At 43.3% G+C, this 24,195-nt stretch overlaps 1 protein-coding gene across 1 annotated transcript; it reads left to right on the top strand.

Annotated features, from left to right (window-relative positions):
- The first annotated feature begins 239 nt into the window (after positions 1-239).
- Positions 240-24,158, top strand: LOC122928734 (leiomodin-1-like). Its single transcript, XM_044281892.1, has 3 exons — positions 240-690; positions 11,079-12,485; positions 23,516-24,158. Exons 1-3 carry the CDS (start codon positions 463-465, stop codon positions 23,540-23,542), a joined length of 1,662 nt encoding a protein of 553 aa, XP_044137827.1. The 5' UTR covers positions 240-462; the 3' UTR covers positions 23,543-24,158.
- Positions 24,159-24,195: the final 37 nt, after the last annotated feature.

The following is a 24,195-nucleotide window of genomic DNA, read 5'->3' as shown; positions in this document are numbered from 1 at the left end:
ACAGGTTCACTCATGGTGCTATAGGTGCTGAATAACACTGTATGGCTGGCCCTATCAACTATATATACGTCTCCTATGGGTAATATAGAGATCCTGGTCTCAGTTTATTGACTCCCAGCCCTCAGTGATTTCTATAAAAAGAGATGTATCCTCTCTCTAAATTTGGGCATGAGTGAAACATTCACAAGAATGTCTTGAATCCTAGCCCCTGGGAGGAAAGGAGGGGGAGCTCCAGAGGAGAGGCATGGGGTGGTGACTGCAGCCGCACAGTATCCAGCAGTGGCACTGGAGCACACACCTGAGGGAGTTCCTGGTTCTAGATAATCTGGGGATTGCCCTTCACCTGGTCTTGGGCTTCATTTTCTTGAACGGAATATCAAGTTTTCTTGTGCAGCAACTGTGAGTGGCTTCTGTGTCAGGTTTCCATTTCATCTTCAGCTCCAACCTTCAGAATCAACCATCATGTCCAGGGTGGCCAGGTACCGGCGGCAAGTGAGCGAAGACCCTGACATAGACAACCTGTTGTCCACCTTGTCCCCGGAGGAGATGGAGCAGCTGGAGAAGGAGCTAGATGCCGGGGACCCAGATGCTGGTTTGTCTGCAGGACTACGCAGGGACCAGACTGAGAGGGCATCAAGCCAAAGGGAGGCAGAGAGGGAGAGCAAGAGACTGGCGCAGGCAGCACCTGAGGTAACTTCTGTGCGACATGTCTGACTGCAGAGTCATTTACTGTAACAGAGGCTGGAGCTGCACTTACATATGTATCAAGCACATGACATTTCTATATGGTTTCCAGGTTGCTAGGTTCTGACTGAAAAGTGGTGCTTATAGCTGTTCAGATGCTGCCAGTGACTTATTTTCCCACTGCCTGTATAATTTGTGTCTGTTGTGTCAGTGACCTAGGACCCTAGTGACCCTTTCTATTCAGAAGATTGGTGAACACTTGGTAAAGCCTGGCCTTGTTCCATAGTGTGCTGCTGGTTGGGGAACATGGCTCCCTGTCCATTCCAAATTAGCTTTCTGTAGCAGTTGTCCCCCACTATGTGTGCGTGTAGTGTTCCACATATGTGTGTATGGTCCACTCCAAATTGTTATGTATTATAATGTCATTTTGCACTATTCCTTTGTCTATGCTGCTGAATCTATATTCCAGGCTGGTAACATGCTCTACATACTTTCACCACTAGAGGTCTCTATCACGCCACTTGTGAGGAGCGAGTTAAAGAGGTTTTCCCATCTCAGACAATGGGGGCAAATAGCTAGTATATGCCCCCATTGTCTGATAGGCACTGGGACCCGCACCTACAATGAGAACGTAGCGGGAAAATGAACGGAGGGCGCACTGCACATGTGCAGCCTCCCTACATTCATTTCTATGGGGCCTCCGAAAATAGCCGAGCGCTGGCTCGGCTATTTCCGTCTGCCCCATAGAAATGAATGGGAGTATGCGCGGCGCTCCCATTCACTTCTATGGGAGCAGCGCTTGGTGGTGGATGGACCCCGGGAAATGCGGGGTCCTCCAGCCACAGTGCTCCCCGCTTCGTTCTTGTTGTAGGCGCGGGTCCCAGCGGTGGGACCCACACCTATCAGACAATGGGGCATATCCTAGTGATATGCCCCCTTTGTCTGAGATGGAAATACCCTTTTAAGAAGTGAGTGGAGGAGTTAGGAGGAAGAAGAGGAGATAGTCTTGTCTCTGTCCTCCTGGGCCTAGCCCGATTTACCTCAACCATTTAGTCCAGGATTAGGACTATAGGATCCTACACTGTAGATTACCCTTCCGGGGTATCAAGTGGACTATTACTCTGAAGACTACAACCTGTTCAAATAATGAAGCAAAGTGTTTGCCTGCCGTGAGGAAGATCGCCCTGGGGTTGTTGGACTACTGAACTAAAGAATATTGACAAAGGAAGATAACTGCCATTTATCAGGCTTTAGTCACCTTTGCATTCAGGTAGAGAGATTCTAAGCTACAAGCTGCCCACCATAACTAAAAACAGAAAGGCCATCTGTCAGAATACTTATTTACAGAGGATCTAAGCAACGTTGCAAGGTTGAGTGAACAGATCAGCATCAGGAACTAAGTACAAGTAAGCACCCTTCCTTTACTAAAGTGAGCTGGAGTTAACCGATACACTTCACCTCAAGGAGCCTGCTCATTTGGATTTGCAGTTTTGCCATTTTTGCCATCTGTATGCAAGACAAAGTAAAGATTTTTGGATGCCTTACTACATCTAACAAGTAAAGTTCCTGTTTGGTTTAACTATTGCCTCATTCCTCATTCTTCTGCTCCATCTCTTAATTGCACCTTACGGTGCTGGCATCACGAGTACAAAGGCCCAGCCACCAAAGCACCACCATCACCATGAAGGCCACCTCAACCAACATCTGGCTAGTGTTCCCTGAAACAGAGAGTGCCCCCAGAGGATTTAGTGCTGTATTCCCATCCACTGCACACCGGCCAAAGGGGACAACCTGACTGTGAGTACTACTACACCCACTCGGAACATTGCCACCACCACCGTGCACTCACATCACCCCCTAGGTAGGCAGAACATAAAAGTGGATTTAGATGAGCAGATAATCATTTAGGCGATCGCCGACATGAGCGACTAAACGTCCGAACCTTGTAGCAGACAACTAGCATTTAAGCAAAAGGATTTTCATGTAACATATTTACATCATTCTGCCTACACAGGGCTGTCTATCATTAGGACAATAATCGCAATTCATTAACGACAAACAATGGTTGTACTTGTTTGCATCAATGATTTCACAGACTGTTGAACAAGCGTTTTTGGTCAGATCGCTCAATTGTTAGAAACATTTACATGGCACAATTCTTGTCCATATTCCATCGCTAGCGTTAGGATCGTAACGATGCATCTGCTCATATAAATCCACCTTTACTATCAGGTAGTGCACATAGCAGCTCAAGGGTGTAGGTTGAAGGTGTAAGGCTGAATTTACATATGGCAGATTTGATGGCAGCATTTCTACAACTGATCTATTCATCTGAATGAGGCTTCCAGAAATCCATGTGCTTGCTGCCAGAACAACCCCATTCAGATGAATATTTCCATTTGCACAGGTTTCTTGCATATACCCTTATGGCCACTTTATCTACTGATGAAGTGGCATGCCACTTGGTTTCGCCCTCTCCTCATACTTCTATAGTTATACATACACCTCACTGTCACCGTAGTGCTGTACATAGTGTTCATTGCTGTAGAAATTGCAGTTTAAGAATCTGATTACCTTAAATAACTGTCAGGTCTAAGGGCTCATGCACACGGCCGTTGTGCAATTTGTGGTCCCCAGTGCACGGGCAACATCCATGCGGCGGCAGGGACAGATTGAAACCCATTCAACTTGAATGGGCCCATGATCCGTCTGCACCGTAAAAAAAAAATAGAACATGATCTATTTTTTTTGCGGTGCGGAGGCACGGACAGAAACACCACAGAAGCACTCCATAGTGCTTCCGATCCATGCTTCTGTTCTGCACCGCATCTCCTGGATTGCGGACCCATTCAAGTGAGTGGGTCCGCATCCGTAATGCGGGGTGCACATGGCCGGTGCCCATGTATTGCGGACCTGCAACGTATTTGTGTATGCGGGCCGCAATACGGCCATGGCCGTGTGCTTGCGCCCTAAGGCCTAGTTCACACGAACGTTTTTTTTGCGGGTGTACGGGCCGTTTTTTTGTGTTCCGTATACGGAACCATTCATTTCAATGGTTCCGCAAAAAAAACGGAATGTGTTCCGTATGCATTCCGTTTCCGTATTTCCGTTTTTCCGTTCTGTTGAAAGATAGAGCTTGTCCTATATTTGGCCGTAAATCACGGGTCGTGGCTCCATTCAAGTCAATGGGTCCGCAAAAAAAACGGAACACATACGGAAATGCATCCGTATGTCTTCCGTTTCCGTTCCGTTTTTTTTCTGAATCATCTATTGAAAATGTTATGCCCAGCCCAATTTTTTCTATGTAATTACTGTATACTGTATATGCCATACGGAAAAACGGAACGGAAAAACGGAAAGGAAACGGAAACACAACGGAACTTAAAAACGGAACAACGGATCCGTGAAAAACGGACCGCAAAAAACAATAAAAGCCATACGGTCGTGTGAACTAGGCCTAAGGCTGAGTTTACACTTTCAGATTTTTAAAGCAAAAGCCAGGAAGGTATCAGAAATAGAGTGCACATATAAAGGAAAGACTTCTTTTTCATTCCACTCTGCATAAAAAAACTAAACATGGAAACTTAGCCTAAGACCTCATGCACACGAACTGTGTGCTTTCCGTTGCCGTATTGCGGACCGCATATGCAGATCTGCAATACACGGGCACTGTTCCGTGTGCATTCTGCATCACGGATGCGGACCCATTCACTTCAATGGGTCTGCAAATCTGGAGGTGCGGAACGGAACACTACAGAGTGCTTCCGTGCCGCAAAAAGATAGAACATGTCCTATCTTTTTGCGGAACGGACAAATGCAAATTTAAGTTGAATGGGTCTGCATTCATCCCAGCAGCCGTATGGAGGTTGCCCGTGCATTCGGACAGCAAATTGCGGTACCCAATGCACGGAACGGAACACCAATGGCCGTGTGAATGATCCCTAAGGCTGGGTTCACACCTGAGCGTTTTACAGCGCGTTCCTACGCGCTGTAAAACGCACAACAGGCAAGAACCAATGATTCCCTATGGGAATGGTTCTCACCTGGGCGTTTTACAGCGCGTACGATCGCGCCGTAAAACGCCCGACACTCAAACAAGTGCTTGAGCTTTTTTTTGGGCGTTTGTCGCGCGTTCCCGCACATAGATATTCGGGAACGCGCGACAATGTGTGCACCCCTGTCTCTGTATGCGCGATTGTAAACGCCCGTACAATCGCGCATACAGAGCGCTCGTTTCCGAACGCTCAGGTCTGAACCCAGCGTAAGGGTTCATGCACACGAATGTGTTGTGACCATGCCAGTATTCCAGCCTGCAAACAGCAGCTCTGAAATATACGGGCACTGGACGTATGCATACCATTTCACGGATGCGGACCCATTCGCATTCACTTGAATGGGTCCGCAATCTGGAACATACGGTGCAGAGGCACGGAGTGGAAGGCCACAGAAGCACTATGGAGTGGCATTTCGGTCCATGCCTCCGCACTGCAAAAAATTGTGGTCCCAAATGCATGGCACGGATAGCACATGTGCTCAGTGTGCATGAGCCATTAGGCCTCATTCAAATTTCCATGTCCGTTTGACGTCTGTGAAAAAATCAGTCCGTATTTGAAGATGGCATGAAGAATCCATGTTGGGTCCGAGTCTCCATATATTTTTTTTGCCCTCCATGTGTCATCCATATTCTATGGGCACTAATAGGAGCATTTCTTATTAGTGATCGGTAAAAAACGGACCCAACCCGGAAGCCATCTCTGTTGTGTCATATTGAACTGATCCATAGACATAAATGGGCCTGTTTGGTCCGCATCACAGACCAAAATAATGCATGTCTCTGATTTTTTTCACTGATCCACAGTTTGAAAAATACTGATGTGTGAACAGACTCATTCAATGGGTACGTGTGCAGTCTGCAGAAGATGTGAACAGCACACGTCAGTAAAAAACAGAAATGTGAACGAGGTCTAAAACAATTTTCTCTCTGTTTTTCACAAATATTTCCTGCCTACTATTCTCAGCCCTAGAAGGAGACAAATAACAACCAGATCAAATTTTGCTTTTGGATTTTTTTTTTTTTACATGCAACATTATTTATCCATAACTAGATACAAGAAAAGGAGATTCATATAGCTTTCAGCTACACTTCTAGCATCACTGCTTTTAGCTTGTATGTGCTCTGCCATCTGTGAGGCAGGAACAGACGGGGTTTACAAGAAAATGTACCAGGACTCAGAGAAAGTCTCCGATTTAAAGAGGCCCTGTCACCTCTCCTGACATGTCTGTTTTAATAGCTCTGGAACATCTATTCTTATGGCTCTATGTCAGGGCTGGCCAACCTGCGGCTCTCCAGCTGTTGTAAAACTACAACTTCCAGCAATGCCCTGCTGTAGGCTGATAGCTGTAGGCAGACTGGGCATGCTGGGAGTTGTAGTTTTGCAATAGCTGGAGAGCCGCAGGTCGGCCATCCCTGCTCTATGTTATGGAATGAATTGCCTAGCAGTCTGCAGTAAGGGTACAGAGGGGAGGTAACCAGTTGTGGGGGTGTACCTGCACAGACTGTCTCTATCCAATCAGTGCTGCCATTTTCAGACTGTGCAGGTACACCCCCCAACTGGTTACCTCCCCTCTGTACCCTTACTGCAGACTGCTAGCAATTCATCCATAACTTCTAGTAGAAATAATACAGGAATGGCACAACATAGAGCCGTAAGAATAGATGCTCCAGAATTGTCATTACATGGGAAATGCATGAAGCTATTAAAACAAAAATGGTCAGGAGTGGTGAAAGGTCCTCTTTAATAATAGAGAACTCTTATGTACACAATCTCAGCGTTTTCCCACTGTCCTCACTGGTCACATGCCGTTCCTGCACACATCACTGCAAAAGCCATTGATCACCTGGCACCGGTGACATGCATGTAGACGGCACATCACACTTCTGATCTGGCTTGGATGGATGTGGCAGAGGCAGGAGCTGCAGCAGTGGATCCTCAACTTTCCATCAAGGTGTTTCTTCTCGATTTTAGGTTCTTCCTTATACATTTGGGCAAGAAAGCTCTCAGTATTAGGGCTCATGCACATGAACGTGTGACGGCCATGCCCCTATTGTGGCCGCGAACAGCGGGTCTGCAACATAAGGGCACCAGCCGCATGCGCACCATTCCACGGATGCGGACCCAGTTATGTGAATGGCTCTGCAATCCGCAAAACATGCTCTATTTTTTTGCGGTGCGGAAAGATCGTGGTCCTGTTTAAGTTGAATAGGTCTGCATCCGTCAACACTGGCCACACTGACAGTGCACGCACATTTTATCCAATGCACCACACGGGCGGCACACTTTTGTGCGCATGAGCCCTTAACAGTATTATGTTCAGAGGCCGACCAAGGGCCAGAACAGGAAGTCTGTGTGCTTCAGCTTTAGCCAATAGCTGCAGAGCCATACGTGGCGTCAGAGAGCAGCATCCTCTACTGGACAGACCACATGCAGCCAGCGTGCTATAGCTTATGGACTTGAAAGGAATAGTAAGTGGAATTGGATTTCTGCATTCAATTGTGGATATTTACTCAATGAGCTCAATAAAAGACAGGAACAGTCCAATTATTTGTGTACAAATGGGTCTTAGTAATCAGGCCACAATTTATTTAGTAATCATTGCAGAAATACAGGAAATTCTAAAGGGTTCACTTACTTGTATTCGGACATAGCTCAAATGTGAAAAATAATAGTCCCAGTTAGTAATGAGCGCACTGATTCGTACAAATTGATGTGTCTCATAAGGGTCCATTGACACGTCCGTAGTGTATTGCGGATCCGCAGTACACCGGGCCGGAACCCCCATAGAACTGCCTATTCTTGTCCGCAATTGCGGACAAGAATAGGACAATTTTAATTTTTTTCTGGAGCTATGTGCTGCATAGAGAATGAATGGGTTCGCACCCGTTTCCGGATAATTGCGGAACAGGTGCGGACACATTCTACAGACGTGTGAATGGACCCTAAACCTGTCCCCACAGCTGAACATGCTCCCCCTGCTGCTTGATTGACCGGAGCGGACATCTCAGCTGTCTAGTCTACATTTACGACACCTTTTACTCAAAAAATGTGCCAAAAGTTTGGTGCCCCTTGAAGGGGGCCCTTGTGATACAGCATACTTGTGTACTTTTTTCCACTTGGGTGAAGAAAGTCACGATCTTGGGCTTTCAATAGAAATATAAGATATTGTAAAACAACTAGCCTCTTTTAGGGGTTGTCTGATTTACAAACCTATATTTAAATGCCCTTATTATTATCTAGAGTAATAAATGGCTTAATTTGCCCATTGTAGTGATGTGGCAAATTGCTACCAGGTGCCCCTACAACTTATATCTGAGGGTATGTTCACACGGCTAAAATCCACAGCAAAAAAAAAAATCTGTATCAGTAGCTGAAAACAGGTAATTTTTGGTGGCAGATTTATAATGTGGAGGCTGTTTGAGAGGGGTTTTTACAAACATTTTAGAGTTCTGAGTGACAATTTTCTGCTTCCCCATTGACTTCCATGAAATCCACCATCAAATCTGCTTCAAAGAAGTAACATCACTTCTGAAGTATTTTTTCAAATTAGCTACTGAAAAAAAAACTACCATTTTACACTGCACAAGGTGTTTTTTTTTTTTTACAGTGAATTCAATAGGAAACTGTTGACGGAGTTTTGACTGTGGCAGATTTTAGCTGTGTGAAAATACCCTGAAACCTGATCATCAGTATATCAGGGAGAAATAACAGCCATGATGCCAGCGTGAACAGAGCCTTAGGTTTTACGAGTGCATATCTCAAAGAAAACATATTGAAGAATTATTGATATGCCTACATAAGGTCTCATAGGATCACTGCCTTCATTTTGAGACCTGCTTTGTATAATGCAATGGAAAAATGAATCAAGCCAGCAAAGGAGGCAATATGGACAACCAAAGGTTGTAGTAACAGCCTTAAACTATTTTTGTCTACATGATAAACGCAATTTGTCCAAGTGAGACAACCCCTTTAAGGTACATATTCTCTCTGTATGGTTGATAAGAGGGCAGATAGTCTCCTTACGGGCCATATATTAAACTCTACTGTAATAGCTAAGGCTACTTTCACACTAGCATTTAAGTTTTCGGTATTGAGTTCCGTCGAAAAAACGCTTCAAAATGCATTCCATTTAGTTGCGTTCCCATACCGGAGAGCAAACCGCAACATGTTGTAGTTTGTTTTACGTCCTGGGATGCAGGAACAAGACGGATCCGGCATGACCCCCAATGCAAGGTCAAAGGGGACGCATCCGTTTTCTCTGATACAATCTGCCACAATAGAAAACTGATCCGTCCCCCATTGACTTTCAAAGGAGTTCATGACGGATCCGTCTTGGCTATGCTAAAGATAATACAACTGGATCCGTTCATCACGGATGCAGACGGTTGTATTATCAGTAACGGAATCGTTTTTGCTGAACCCTGCAGGATCCAGTAAAAACGCTAGTGTGAAAGTAGCCTTAGAGTATAACGCTGCATTCTTTAAAGTTTATTTCATGTTTTCTTCACCCACATGCACAGCTGGTTTCTAAATTTGCCTGGTTGCCCCTTGGTAAGCGACACACGATATAGCTTCTCTTTGTTGACTGGCGTCATATAACAGTTGTTTTTTTAGCTATCAACTGAGCACTCACAATGTACTTCCTTCGAGTAACGCTGGGTTCAGACCTGAGCGTTCTGAGATGGAGCGCTCTGTATGCGCGATTGTACCGGCGTTTGCAATCGCGCATACAGAGACAAGCGAACGCCCATTGTCGCGCGTTGCCGAAAGTCTATGTACGGGAACGCGCGACAAGACGCCCCAAAGAAGCTCATGTACTTCTTGGGGCGTCGGGCGTTTTACAGCGCGATCGTACGCGCTGTAAAACGCCCAGGTGAGAACCATTCCCATAGGGTTTCTCCTTGTTGAGCGTTTTACAGCGCATAGGAACGCGTTGTAAAACCCTCAGGTGTGAACCCAGCCTAAGAGACAATAACTTTCATAATGTGTATTTATCAACATATTAATGTGATAATAAAACATTTTCTTTTAAAGAGAGAAGATGATTACTGGGTCCTAAAGTATAAAAAGTAAAACAATGTATTTATGATCAAACCTTTTACAAAGTTTTATTTGTTAGGACTGCATAATAGCAAATCACTCTGCAGTCTTTTCACCCTCACTGAATAATTTCCATTTTTTGTTTGTTAGGGTGGGTTCACACTAGCGTTAGGGATTCCATTATGGCTTTCCGTTATAACATGGTTATAACGGAATCCATAAGACGGATCCGTTCTTCTGCCAATAGACTTGTATTATGACGGAATGCAAAACGGAACCCTTTAAAAGGCATTCCGTCGTAATAGAAGTCTATGGGAAAGCATAACGGATCCGTCTGGGTCCCGTTATGAAAGACGGAAAACAAAGTCCTATCGACAGGACTTTGTTTTCCATCTTGCATAAAGGGACCCAGATGGATCCGTTTAGATTCCCATAGACTTCTATTAGGACGGAGAGCAAACGGAATGCCTTTTAAAGGCTTCCATTTTGCATTCTGTCTGGGTATTCCGTTATAACGGAGAGCCATAACGGAATCCCTAGCGCTAGTGTGAACCCACCCTTAGCTTGTTATTTTAGTTACTGATCTAAAATAATTATGATTTTAACATAATAGACTCATTATTTCTTTTACTTCATGAGGTCTGAATTAGTGCATATTTAGGATAAAGTTGGTCAAGCTAAAATGATAGCTGTCTTGTGAAAATTGGTTGTGGTATCCCCAAGAAAAGGTGTATTATTTATGCAAATTAGGCTTTAGTGCACCAATTCACTAAGGCCCTTATAAGCATAATAAATAAGGGCTGTTTCACACGAGCGGATGCCGTGCGTGACATCCGCTGCGTGAATGACAGCCAAGACCCGGTGCGGACAGAAGCACGGAGCATTAACATGATTGATAATGCTCCGTGCCTCTCTGTGATCTCTTTACTACGAAATCACAGTGACAACTTTATCTCACTGTGATTTCGTAGTACAGAGATCACAGAGAGGCACGGAGCATTATCAATCATGTTAATACTCAGTGTCTCTGCAGTCTGCATCGGGTCTTGGCTGTCATTCACGCAGCGGATGTCACGCACGGCATCCGCTCGTGTGAAACAGCCCTAAGTCTTTTTTTTTGGGGGGGGGGGGAATGCTGCACCTAACTTTCACAAGACAGATTTAATTTCGAGCACAATGAACCTTACCAGGCAGTATGACTGGTTTAGTAGGGTTGATCCTAATGACAGGTGCTCTTTAAATGTGAAACTTTCATAAACAAGAAAAAAACATTAATTGAAGTCAAACAACCTTTTTCAGAGTGGAAAGTCTTCACAAAAGGTAAAGGAAGAGGGACAAAAAGAAGTCAGTGCAAAGGAGACAAAAGAAAAAACAAAAGACCCTCCACATAAAAAACTGGAAGAAACTAAAGACACCAAAACAAAGGAAACTAGAGAAACAGAGAAACCAAAGGATGAAAGAGTCAGCAAAATGAGAGAGAGGTTCAGGCAAGAGAAAACCAGTAGTGTGGCAGATAAAGACAAATTAAAAAGAACTTCGTCTAAAAAGCTAGATGAACAGAAAGATCCAAAACCATTACAGAAGGACAAAGCAGAAAAAGTGGCTACTGAAGACGAAGTAAAGAAGAAGATTGCAGACAATATTGAAAAGAAGGAAGTTGCAGAGGTACAATCTGAGAAAAACCTGGACAAAAAGAAAACTTCAGACAAGACCCCAGAGAAAAAAGAGAAACCAGGGAGTGTCCAAGCCAATAAAAACAACACACAAGAAAAACAAGCAACTGATCAAGAAAATAATTTGAAGAACACAGCAGCACAACAAGCTGAAAACGGATCTAAGAATGGAGCAGAAGTGAATAAAGACGATGACTCATCAAGTATTTTTGATGAACTCCTAGAAAAAGTGAAAAATAATGAAGCTGAGCTAACAGAGCTGAATCTGAACAATTCAGACTGTATTACCATTGAGACACTAATGAGTTTTACAGAGGCTTTAGAGTTCAACACTGTGGTTAAGATCTTTTCTCTGGCAAACACACGAGCCGATGACCATATTGCATTGGTTATTGCTGCCATGTTGAAGTCTAACAAGACCATTACTAGTATCAATCTGGATTCCAACCAAGTCACAGGAAAGGGCATATTAGCCATATTCAGAGCTCTGCAGCATAATGACACACTTACTGAACTTCGCTTCCATAATCAGCGCCACATTTGTGGTGGGAAAACTGAGATGGAAATTGCAAAGATGTTAAAAGAAAACACTACTCTCTTAAAACTTGGATACCATTTTGAGCTAGCAGGGCCGCGCATGACTGTTACTAACTTGCTGAGTCGCAACATGGACAAACAAAGGCAACGGAGAATGGCAGAGCAGAAAGCATTAAAAGAAGCAGAGAGCAAGAAGAATTGTTTAGCAGTTCCCAAAATAATTCCTCCTCCAGAAGAGTCCACCAAATCATTGAGAAAGCCAGCTGCCAACAATCCCCAAAAGGGCACTTCGAAAAAAGGAGGAGCACCTGTTCCTCCTCCACCACCTCCACCAATGGCTCCTCTGGCACCACCACTTATTAATGAGAACATTAGAAACTCTCTGTCCCCTGCTTCAAAGAGAAGAATTGTAGAAAAGACTGGGCCTGCACAGGAGAGCTCAAGAGATAAACTTCTTGAATCAATTAGGTCTAGTAATGTCAAACAACTTAAAAAGGTATGTATTTAAATTTTATATTCTTGTCAATCTTTCTTTAAAATCAATGGACTAACTCAGGGATGCCCAACCTGTGGCCCTCCAGCTGTTGCAAAATTACAACTCCCAACATGCCCTGATAGCTGTAGGCTGTCCAGACATGCTGGGAGTTGTATTATTGCAACAGCTGGAGGGCAGCAGGATGGGTATCCCTGGACTAATTGAAAGACAGCATAGTGTCCAGCTAGGTGACAGGTCAATTACCGTATGGTGATTATACGTCACCATACTGCAGGGATACTGTGCTTGAGAAGCAAAGCTTCTAGAGGGACAATGGGGGAAATTTATTGTGGCCTTTGTGCTACAAAGCTGGCATCTCAAGAACTGGCCACCCAAAGTAAAGAAGAGTGCACCGTGAAAGTGCGGCCAAACTCACTGCTATGGGATTCCAAAAATAGCCGAGCTGGCTCTTTAGCTGACTGTGTTGTTTAAGGTAGTCCTGTGGAAGATGCCCTCAATTAGGGCTGATTATGTTTGCTCTACTGCTCCAAATAATAGTAACCCAAGGGTGCACGAAAGAAAGTAACAGTGACACACAGACTGGGGTCAAAGCAAATTCTCATTTATTACAGGAAGTACAGCAGTTTATCTAGATATCAGGAGGCATTCCCCCTGATGCATGTGGTATTGTTACATTGGCTAGAATATGAAAATTTGAAAAGAGATCACATTTGGCATCTGCACATTGTTTTACTAACTCTGGTATGTGAACTATGTAAATATCTAGCTGTAAGCGCCATGTTGTAATGGAGTCTTCAATAACAGCAAAAAAACATATATGACGTAACAAGGAGGCGTGTACCCTTCGGTAGGATGGAATCTTCATGCTCTTGAGAAGATAAGGTGGTGTCTGAGAGCTGGAGTATATGGGAGCTTTCTTAGCTGATTCAAAGAATGATGGTCACATCTTATCAGTCCCCCCTTGGACCTCATTCTTTCTCTAATAAAACCTAGCACATCTGTCCCAATGCTCCGAATCCTCCTCACCAGCTTCCATTACAACCTAGCATAGTGTATAGACTCGCATGACACTGGACTTAGCATGGGGAAGTCAGATGTCTGTGATCTCCAGATGGGGGGGGGACCAAAAGAACTAGGTGGACTTTGTCTCCCATCCTCATGAAATTCTCTCATGATAATCTCCGGGGTAGCCTCAGCTACGGCTTTGAGCAGAAGCCTCCTAATGCAGGGGATGATGCAACAGACAATCACTGCAAGGATCAATAATACAATGACTATAATATTCCAATTTTTAACAAGGTCTGTTTCCAATTTTTCCAACCCAGAATTTCTCTTTAATTCCTCTGAGAGAGAAGTAAGTCCCCTCAGGGCATTCATGACCTGACCATTTGGTCCTAAGTTATCAGGAATTACGGTACAGCAGATTTCACCAATCATTTTGCACACATCACCTTTTTCTGCTAGTAGCATGTCCAGGGCCATTCTAGTTTGGAATGCCATAACACTAGAAGGCCCCAGCAGCTCTACTATACCCTTTAGGGCATCTCTGGTGTAATTCACAAATCTCTGCTGATTATAATAGATGTAGTTGATCCAATCCATATTTTTGTTTATAGTAACTATAGGGATTAAAGTTTCAAACCCTGCTGCCACTTGACTTCTGGCTTTTAATTCATCTGGGACCCCCCTGGGCACTCCTATAGCATCTATGTACACGAGTCTGAATCGAGGCTGCCTCCTCGGCTGGTATCCCGCCTTCTCCTTACCATTGCCTCTCCTTGGGCATAACCAAATCCTAACCCAGGGTTGCTTATTTTCTGAATGGTTTCCTCCCAATCAAGGGGATTAAATACATGAAAAGGCACATTGCCCATGCCAGGCAATTGTCAACTTTGTCCTCAGTTTCATATCTGCACACAACTAGATCACATCCCCTAATGCTTGAATGTGGTTCATCAAATGACTTTGATAGGCTTCACCACAGTTCCACAATATTCTTTTGGAAACCTGCCCATGTTTTTTCCTTTTTGCCCTATATCTCAAAACAGGTATAATTCCCCTTGTATATGGTTATCCCTCCCCCAGATTCAAGGGTTTCTCTTAAGATTGGGAATTTCTCTTCCCAAACCTTGCATTCAGTAATGTCGGCAGTCTGATTCATATACATGCTTGTAAAACATGAATATTGACCTAGGACTTGAGTGAAGGGACACAGTTCCTTAGTGTGGTCTGGCTGTTGCACAGGTGATACACCCAGGATCTGATTACCTGTGATGCTGTGTACTTCATCCATTCCAACCCAAAATTACGGTCAGAAAATCCTGTTTTCACTGCCAGTGTCTCCTCTACAGTAAAAAGGGGTCTAGCTACTTTCCCTGGTAACAAGGGGTTGGGCTTTTGTATTTGTAGGATTTGGGACAGGCCTGTCTGCGACGTCCTTAAGGTGGAACTGTCCCCATGGACCATATTTATCAGATGGATATTTCCTCAAAACATACATTCCCAAGTCTGTTGGTTGGGGGGATTCTATTGTCAGTACTAATGGATGACAACCCAGGGGTCCCCTTAATCAGCGGGATATTTTTAACATGTTTTGAGCTGAGTTTTTCCCATATTCTTTGAGTCAAGGATCAGCAGTCATACACGGGGAACAAGAAACATCCTTTCAGGTGAAATGACTCGAATTAGGCTTTCCGTCGAGCTTCACTGGTGTGATTGTGGTCAACAACACTTGGAATGGACCATCAAAAGGTTTTAGGACTTTCCTAATATATTTTAGTCAAATGCTTGTGGAAACTGATCACATAATCTGTCAGACAACCATGTAGCGTCTGGAGCTGCTGTGGGAAATACAATCCTGTCCTAGGGCCTGACCCATGAAGGACCTTATAGGGACTAAGGCCTGTCTTACGGTTAGGGGTATACCTTACTGAAAAGAGGGCTACCAGCAGGCACTCTGTACATGGCTTACCAGTCTCTGCCATGGCGTTTGAATCCTTAACTTTAGTGTCCCGTTCAGTTCTTTGTCTCCTACCCTACTGCTGATTTGTGGATGGTATGAAGCATGTAAGGCCTGTTCTACACCCAAAAACTTCATTATCTCCTGCATCACTTCACCTCTGAAGTGAACACCTGTGTCACTTTCAATGATCTCAGGTACCCCATACCTGCATATAACGTCGGCCATAATCTTCTACCGGGTATGCTTCTGGCCATCCTGAAAACAAGTCATCACACATCAATACAGACTCATATATGCCCACCTTGAGTAGTTGAAGGTAATCTGCAAGCATTGAAACAGATACAAAGGGCAAGATGTGCGTTCCTGGGGTACCTTAACCACCTTGCAGACATTGTTCTGGGTACAAATCATACATCCTGAGTATATCTAACTGCTACAGTGCTGAACCCTGGTCGTACCATGGGATCTCTGTGCCAATGTGTAGTAGAGGGACCTAGGAAAGGCAGAGTTTCCCTTGGAACTGTAGTAGGCCTTCCTTATTGTAGTCCCCCCTTTTCCATCCACCAGTCTCTTTCCTCCTTCCCCACCTGGTTCTGTAATGTCTTAAGAACTCCCAGTGAGACAGGAGTTATTTTAAGGACCAGAGCTGTTAATAGGCAGCCATTTTTGCTGCCTGATCTGCCATGGCTTTTTACTTTCCCTCCTCTGAGTTGGTGTTACAGTCCCGTAGCGGTGAATAGAGAGGCGGCCATGCATGTGTGTTGCGCTCTCCGCTATGGGGCTATTTTGGGAACTCCCATAGCAATTAATGGAGAGCAGGGACACGCATGCGCAGGTGCTTCTCCATCACTTCGAAGGTCCCGCAGAGATGGGACCTGCAACTATCTGACATTGATGGCATATCCTAGCAACACGCCACCAATGTGTGAGACAGGCCGATCCCTTTAAGTTTCCATTCAACTATGAATTAGTATAGAGCTTTAATCTCTTAAGTACTGAGCCTCATTTTTGGTTTTGCATTTTTTTTTCCTCCCCATGTTCTAGTAGCCATAACTTTTTTTTAAATCTTCCTTTTATATAGCAATATGAGGGGTTATTGTTTGCAGAAAAAGTAGTATTTTTTAAGGGCACCATTTAATTTACCATGTCTGCTATTGGAAAACAGGGAAAAGCATTTTGTGGGGTTAAATACAAAATAAATAAAACACAATTCCCTCAAGGTTTTTGACATCATGGTTTTCACTGTGTGCTAAAAATGACATGACATTCTTATTCTGCAGCTCAATCCAAATACAGCAATACCAAACTTGCATAGTTTTTTTTTTTTTACTACTCTGAATCATTTTCTGACAGCCATAACTTTTTTATATTTCCATCCACAGAGCTGTATGAGGGCTTGCTTTTTGCAGGCAGAACTGTAGTTTTTATTTAATTTTTGGGTGGGGGAGTGACAAAAAAATGGCGAATCGGGTGTTTTTAGCTATGTTAAAGTTGCAAACTCACTCCAGTGCGGTTGGTAAAAAAAGGAGTAAGGACTATGCTAACAGACTCAAACTGTCTTCAAATATTACCCTCATGATAACTTTATTTTGTACATACTAGCATCTAATTAATGAAACCAATTAAAAACATAATTCATTCCCTTTAACTGTCCTACTGATCATACCAAACTGAGTTTATTCAAACAGAAAAAGGACAGTACTGTTCTGAGCAGTGTCGGACTGGGGTGCCTAGGGCTGACCAGTAAAATTTATTTTGGGGGCCCACCATACGGATACATTCAAACATTACCTGCTCACACAGCAGCAAGATGCTACCAGATGATTGAATATGGGGGTCCCTGCAGCAACTTTGAGAAGGTAAGTCCTGGGGAGAAGAGGACACTGGTAGCTTTCCTCTACCTAGAAGTCATCTAAGCTCTGATTCTGTCTATAATAATAAACTGGGGAGTTTCTTTAATAATCTATCAGGATTTATATATGAACATAGGCTGGTTGAGGTGGTGGACATGGAATATATGTATGTAGTGCAGTAAATCTACTGTGTTATGTGCCAGGATTCACCTGTACCCCTGTGGGCCAGTCTGAGCCTGGTTCTGAGTAACTCCGAGCAGGCATTGTTCAGAGAGAGGAGCCATTAACCCTTTGTGTTATCAATCTAATGACTCCTCTGTGTCTAATAAGTTACCTAACTCCTCAGATGCTGCAGTCAATGCTGACCGTGGTACAAGAAATAGAAAGATAAGCACCAATCATAATGACCTGTACTCTAAGGGTTGGTTCACAATTGACTGATTAGTTGCAGATTTGATGTCACAGATTTTCGTGTGGCATATTGCAGCATTGTATGTACCATCAAAGTGAATGAGTTTAGCAATTCTCAGTCTTATGTGGCAGAAAATGGCCTTTGGTGTAGACGTTAAATCTGCAACATTTCGATTTATACAGCGGATTAGAGGCGGATTTCACCTTTTCCAATGCAAAGATTGAAATGTGTATAATCTGCAGCTAAAACCGCAAACATACAGTGGGGCAAATAAGTATTTGATACACTGCCATATTTGTAAGTTTTCCCACCTACAAAGAATGAAGAGGTCTGCAATTTTTTTATTGTAGATACACTTCAACTGTGAGAGACAGAATAAAAAAAATCCAGTAAATCACATTGTATAATTTTTAATTAATTAATTTGCATTTTATTTGATACAACAGAATGTAGTATTTGGTACAGAAACCTTTGTTTGACATTACAGAGGTCAGATGTTTCCTGTAGTTCTTGAACAACTTTGCACACACTGCAGCAAGGATTTTGGCCCACTCCTCCATACAGATCTTCTCCAGATCTTTCAGAATTCAAGGCTGTCGCTGGGCAACATTGAGTTTTAGCTCCAGCAAAAGATTTTTTTATTGGGTTCAGGTCTGGAGACTGGCTAGGCCACTCCAGGACATTGAAATGCTTCTTAGGCCTCCTGCACACAAACTTGTGCGCCCCGTGGTCGTGCTGCGGCCAGCAAAATGCAAACCCATTCACTTTAATGGGTCAGCGATCCGTCCGTTCAGCAAAAAGATAGGACATGTTCTATCTTTTTGCGGAATGGAAGTACGGGATGAAACACCACGGAAGCACTCAGTAGTGCTCCCGTAGGGTTCCGTTCCGCACCTCCGGATTTGCAGACAAATTGAAGTGAATGGGTCCGCGGAATGGCCACGGAACGGCACCCATGTATTGCGGATCCACAAATGCGGTTCGCAATATGGCAACGGGAAGCACACGTTTGTGTGCAGGAGGCCTTATGGAGCCACTCCTTAGTTGCCCTGGCTGTGTGTTTCGGGTCATTGTCATGCTGGAAGACCCAACCACGATCCATCTTCAATGCTCTTACTGAGGGAATGAGGTTGTTGGTCAAAATCTTGTGATACATGGCCCCATCCATCCTCCCTTCAATACGGTGCAGTCGTCCTGTCCCCTTTGCAGGAAAGCATCCCCAAAGTATTTCCACCCCCATGTTTCATGGTTGGGACGGTGTTCTTGGGGTTGTACTCATCCTTCTTCCTCCAAACACTGAGAGTGGAGTTGATACCAAAAAGCTCTATTTTGGTGTTATCTGACCATATGACCTTCTCCCATACCTCTTCTGGATCACCCAGATGGTCATTGGCGAACCTTAAATAGGCCTGGGCATGTGCTGGCGTGAGCAGGGGGAACTTGTGTTTCCCTGCAGGATTTTAATCCATGACGGCATAGTGTGTTACTAACGGTAATCTTTGAGACTGTGGGCTCAGCTCTCTTCAGGTCATTGACCAGGTCCTCCCTTGTAGTTGTGGGTTGATTCCTGACCTTTCTGAGAATCAACCTTACCCTACAACGTGAGATCTTGCATGGAGCCCCAGACCGAGGAAGATTGACAGTCATCTTGTGCTTCTTCCATTTTCTTATAATTGCACCAACAGTTGTTGCATTCTCACCAAGCTGCTTGCCTATTGTCCTGTAGCCCGGTCCAGCCTTGTGCAGGTCTACAATTTTGTCCCTGGTGTCCTTAGACAGCCCTTTCGTCTTGGTCATGGTGGAGAATTTGGAGTGTGATTAATTGACTGTGTGGACAGGTGTCTTTTATACAGGTAACAAGTTCAAACAGGTGCAATTAATACAGGTAATGAGTGAAGAGTAGGAGGGTTTCTAAAACTAACAGGTGGGTGAGAGCCAGAATTCTTGCTGGTTGGTAGGTGATCAAATACTTATTTCATGCAATAAAATGCAAATTAATTATTTAAAAACCGTACAATGTGATTTTCTGGATTTAAAATAAAAATAAAAATAAAAATTCTGTCTCTCATAGTTGCAATGTACCTACGATAAAAATTACAGACCTCTCCATTCTTTGTAGGTGGGAAAAAATTATAAATCGCCAGTGTATCAAATACTTATTTTCCCAACTGCAATTGACATGCTTTTTAATTTAAAATCTGTGTGGTAGGTCAATTTCCAAAAGGAGAAAATCTGCAAAGGGTACATCACATACACTTTGCAGAATACATGTGGCTTTTCTGCGCTGATTCCTGTGCGGAAAAACGGCAGTGTAGTACAGTACGTACTACACTGCCATTTTTCCGCACAGGAATCAGCGCAGAAAAACAACATGTATTCTGCAATGTGTGCAGGTGGCCTAATAGGTACAAACTAAGGAAACAACCAGCTACGGTACTTAATAAATACAGCTACTCACTCATGATAACTGCTTCACTCGTGCACTGGATATACCTGGCGCTCAGGTAATTGAATGAAGAAACTTACTGGTCCAATACTGGGGGAACCATAAAACATCCACTTTTATTGTATTGTATTCATAGCATATTAAAATCCTTTATGGAACTGCATAATTGGCTTATGTATTTCAGTGTTATGCCTTAGGCCTCCTGCACACGACCATATCCATTTTTGCAGTATGCAAATCGCGGATCCGCAAAACAGATACCAGCCATTTGAATCCTGCAATTTCCCTTCTGCAGGTCCTGCTCTATGTTAAAAATGTCTATTCTTATCAGCAATTCTACTTTTTTGGCATGGCCACAGAACTGAAAATATGTGGATCGGATGCGGACCAAAACTACGGTCGTGTGCATGAGGCCTTATTCATGGCTCGTTATACTATACCCAGAGACCCATCCCCTTTTAAAAGCACATATCACATGATCTTATTTGACTCATTAAAAAACATGAAGTCAAGTAAAACATACATCAAAACCTTAGGATTTACATATTATACTTCTAAATGCACAATGAAACTTGGATCTTACATAGATTTATAAAACAAAATATCCATATTAATATTGATAAACTAAGTCAAAAACACGCTATCGATATCCAACAGATAACAAGACAGCCACTAATGTTTGTATGCTATGTAGGCATTAAAAAAAAAATATACATGGCTGTAATACATCCAGTTTTAGGTTTTCAGGAATAGAAAGATGATTTTTTTTTTTTGAGGTGGTGACCACAGAAGAAAAGTTTTAAATAGAGAAACAATTTGAATATTCTTGCTGGCACTAGGGCTTAAACCGACACCTTAAGGCTATGGTAGCGCACGGCGAAAAGGCTGCCGGAATAAATGTTGGACATGTCGTATTTTTATTCCGGCAGCCTCTGGCCGTGTGCTGCCGTGCCTCTACCGGAACTCTGCCCCCATTATAGTCAATGGGGACGAAGCAGAAGTCCGGGGGCACACGGTCACTAGCGGCAGGACGGATCCGACAGGCAGTTCACCCGATGGAACAGCCTGTCGGAGGTCCGTACCGCTAGTGTGAAAGTAGTCTAGATTTTTCAATATTAATGGGAATATTTAGTTTTATAAATTTATATAAGATGCAAGTTTTAGTGTGTATTGTAAAAAAATAATAATAGGCATCTACATTTAAGTCATAAGGTTTTGATGTGTGTCGTACTTGACTTCATGTTTTTCCTTTTTTGAACAAATGAGATTACTATATGTGATTATCCCATGTGCTTTTATGTTGGGACGGGTTTCTAGGTATTGCTATGAATAGGGTTTCTGGAAATCGCTAAGAAGAAGGAATAATGGGCAAAACGTAAAAGCCAATTTTAATATACTCTGGATACAATAAATGTGAATATTTTATGGTACATCAAGTGCTGGATATCCAATTTTTTACATAATCCTGCAAAGAAACAGAATCCAGTAATCATAAACATGTAAAAACAATACCATAATTGCTGTTTATTCCTCTAACCTGCTAAAAACAGAATAAAAAGCAATAAAAAATCGTACCAATCTCCCCACATAAAAGGAAGCCATCAGTTATGCAATTGGAAAATAAAAATGTTCATACTGAATCATGTTATTTACACCACATAGTGAATGCTGCAAAATAAATCCCCAAAAACAATGTAGAAAGTAGTTTCCCTGCCCCCCCCCCCCAAAAAATTAAAAATATATAAATAAATAAATAAATACCGTATTTTTTGCTTTATAAGACGCATATATATAGATATTTGAGGAGGAAAATAAGAAAAAAATATTTTGAACCAAAAGGTGTGCTTTTGGTGGGTTTTGAACTAATAGTTGTCTGTGGTGAGGACACTTATGGGGGGATCTGTGGATGACACTCTTATGGGGGTGGTCTGTGGATCATACACTAGTGTGGGGGATGTGTGAATGGCACACATAGCATCTTAAGTAATGGTGGTTCACTATTCACATAGGGACAATATACTGTGACACATGTGATACTGTGACCAGCATAAGATCATCTTATGCTGGTCACAGTATATTTTCCTGTGTGATTAGTGACCCCATTACACCATTGTCCACCCACTTACAGCATAGTGTAATGGAGCAGTTTTCATGGTAGGAGGGGATGGAGGCTGGCAACACTGGCGGCGGTGCCCGATGCAGTCACTGTACTGTAATACACAGAAGTTTTCATAAGTAAAGTCATGGTACAGTAATCCTCTTCAAGCAGTGTTTGTACTTTAAACTCAGGCAATCCTCTGTACAACTTACTATGAAAGCGGCAGGCAGGGCGGCAGCATAAACTCGCGATGCTCACTCATTCACGCTCCCGCTCTGCCTTCCCGTCAATCAACTTGCGCACATACAAGGTCACGTGTGCCGCTGCAGCCAATGACTGGTCTCAGTGGTGAGGTGGCACATCACTGCTGGGTCACACACTGCTTAAGGTCAGTTATTGGCTGCAGTGGCACACGTGACCCAGTTCATGCAGAAGTTGAAAGATGGAGACCAGAAGACCACTGAAGGTACAGCAGAGAGCAGAATGTATGGAATTTTCCATAGTTATCACTGGCTGGGGTCCAAATTCATAAAAAAAATAAAAGCTGGAAAACCCCTTTAAGGCAGTTGAGTTGTGTACCATCTATGTTTATTTGAGACACATTCAAAATCTAAAATAGAAAAGTCAAATTTTAAAGTGACAGTTAGGGGTTAAAGGAAATCTCTAAAGGGGTTATACAATTTCTCAAAACTCCCCAGGGGCTCTTGGTCCCTGCACCGCCGCTGCTGCTTATCCCTGCACACGGATGAAAACATCTGTTGTCAGGGGACGGGGACAAGCAGCCCTGGGAATCGCAGGTGACGTTAGGGAGGCTTGTCCCCGTCTGCCATCGGCTGCTTCCCCCCGTGTGCATGGAGAAGCGGCGCCGGGAGCAGGGTAGCCCGGCATTTGTGGGGGAGTTTTGAGAAATTGAATAACCCCTTTAAGCATGGGTAGTACTGCTGACACTGACTCGCTACTTTATATGTGTGTACCTCCCCCATTCCCTTGCTGCGCCGCCAGTGTTACTGTAATACATTAGCAGGACTCATGAGCTCTAACTCTTGAGCTTGTCTCAACTATCTGCGTGTGGCTCATGGGTTCTGGCATATTACAGTGGTGCTTATAAGAGTGTAGACATAAAGTAGTCATCCGGAGTCAGTGTCAGTAGTAATCATGTAGTACTAGTCGTGCTTGAAATAGGTGACAGACTCCCTTAGCTTTGAAGGCTGCACTCTCATTTTAGTCACAACATTGACACCATCTCTCTTTTTTTATAGGTGGAAGTGCCCAAGTGGCTGAAGTAAACAGGATTACCAAAGGGAAACGTTCTTCTGCTGCCTTGTGCTTCTAAATCCATGTCTGTTATTGCAGCAATAACTCAAGAAGCCTTAGGGTCCAACAGCCTCTCTTAGCTATCATTGCTAGTGACTGACCCAGCAGGGACTGGATGATATCATTTCTGCTAATCTTACTGGGATCAATAAGGGATCAGTGAGGAATGGGAATTTCTCAAGCACTTATCCAAGGCAGGATACTATGTATTGGATGCATGTAATATGTTGCATATTGCTGAAGCCCATTTTGAAGGTCTCTTTTTTTTTTCTACTGTCCATTCGATCCCTCATGTTACAACCACCATAGTTTGTCAGCAAAATATATGGACTTTGCCATTCTTTTGTATATGTGACATGCACAATAAATGGTAAATCACAATTAATTATATGTTGGAAAAGAAAACATTTCTTCTCTGTCACTTAGTACATGAAGCACTTTCCTCTGTTACCCTCTCCACTGTGAACTGGTTAACAGATACATGGTGCAAAGGCTGTATGAAAACATACAGTCAGGTCCATAAATATTGGGATATTGACACAGTTCTAACATTTTTGGCTCTATACACCACCACAATGGATATCAAATTAAACAAACAAGATGTGATTTAACTGCAGACTGTCGG

Source organism: Bufo gargarizans, chromosome 2 (genome assembly GCF_014858855.1).
Source record: "Bufo gargarizans isolate SCDJY-AF-19 chromosome 2, ASM1485885v1, whole genome shotgun sequence".
Lineage (NCBI taxonomy): Eukaryota > Metazoa > Chordata > Amphibia > Anura > Bufonidae > Bufo > Bufo gargarizans.
The sequence above is the reverse complement of the archived record's forward strand: the minus strand, read 5'-3'. Positions and strand labels throughout refer to the sequence as shown.

What these genes read in the sequence shown, in the direction of transcription:
- LOC122928734 (XM_044281892.1), top strand. Translation starts at nt 463, where the DNA reads ATGTCCAGGGTGGCCAGGTACCGGCGGCAAGTGAGCGAAGACCCTGAC. An exon ending in TGGCGCAGGCAGCACCTGAG is followed by an intron (nt 691 to 11,078) that starts GTAACTTCTGTG and finishes AACCTTTTTCAG; the next exon opens with AGTGGAAAGTCTTCACAAAA. An exon ending in ATGTCAAACAACTTAAAAAG is followed by an intron (nt 12,486 to 23,515) that starts GTATGTATTTAA and finishes CTTTTTTTATAG; the next exon opens with GTGGAAGTGCCCAAGTGGCT.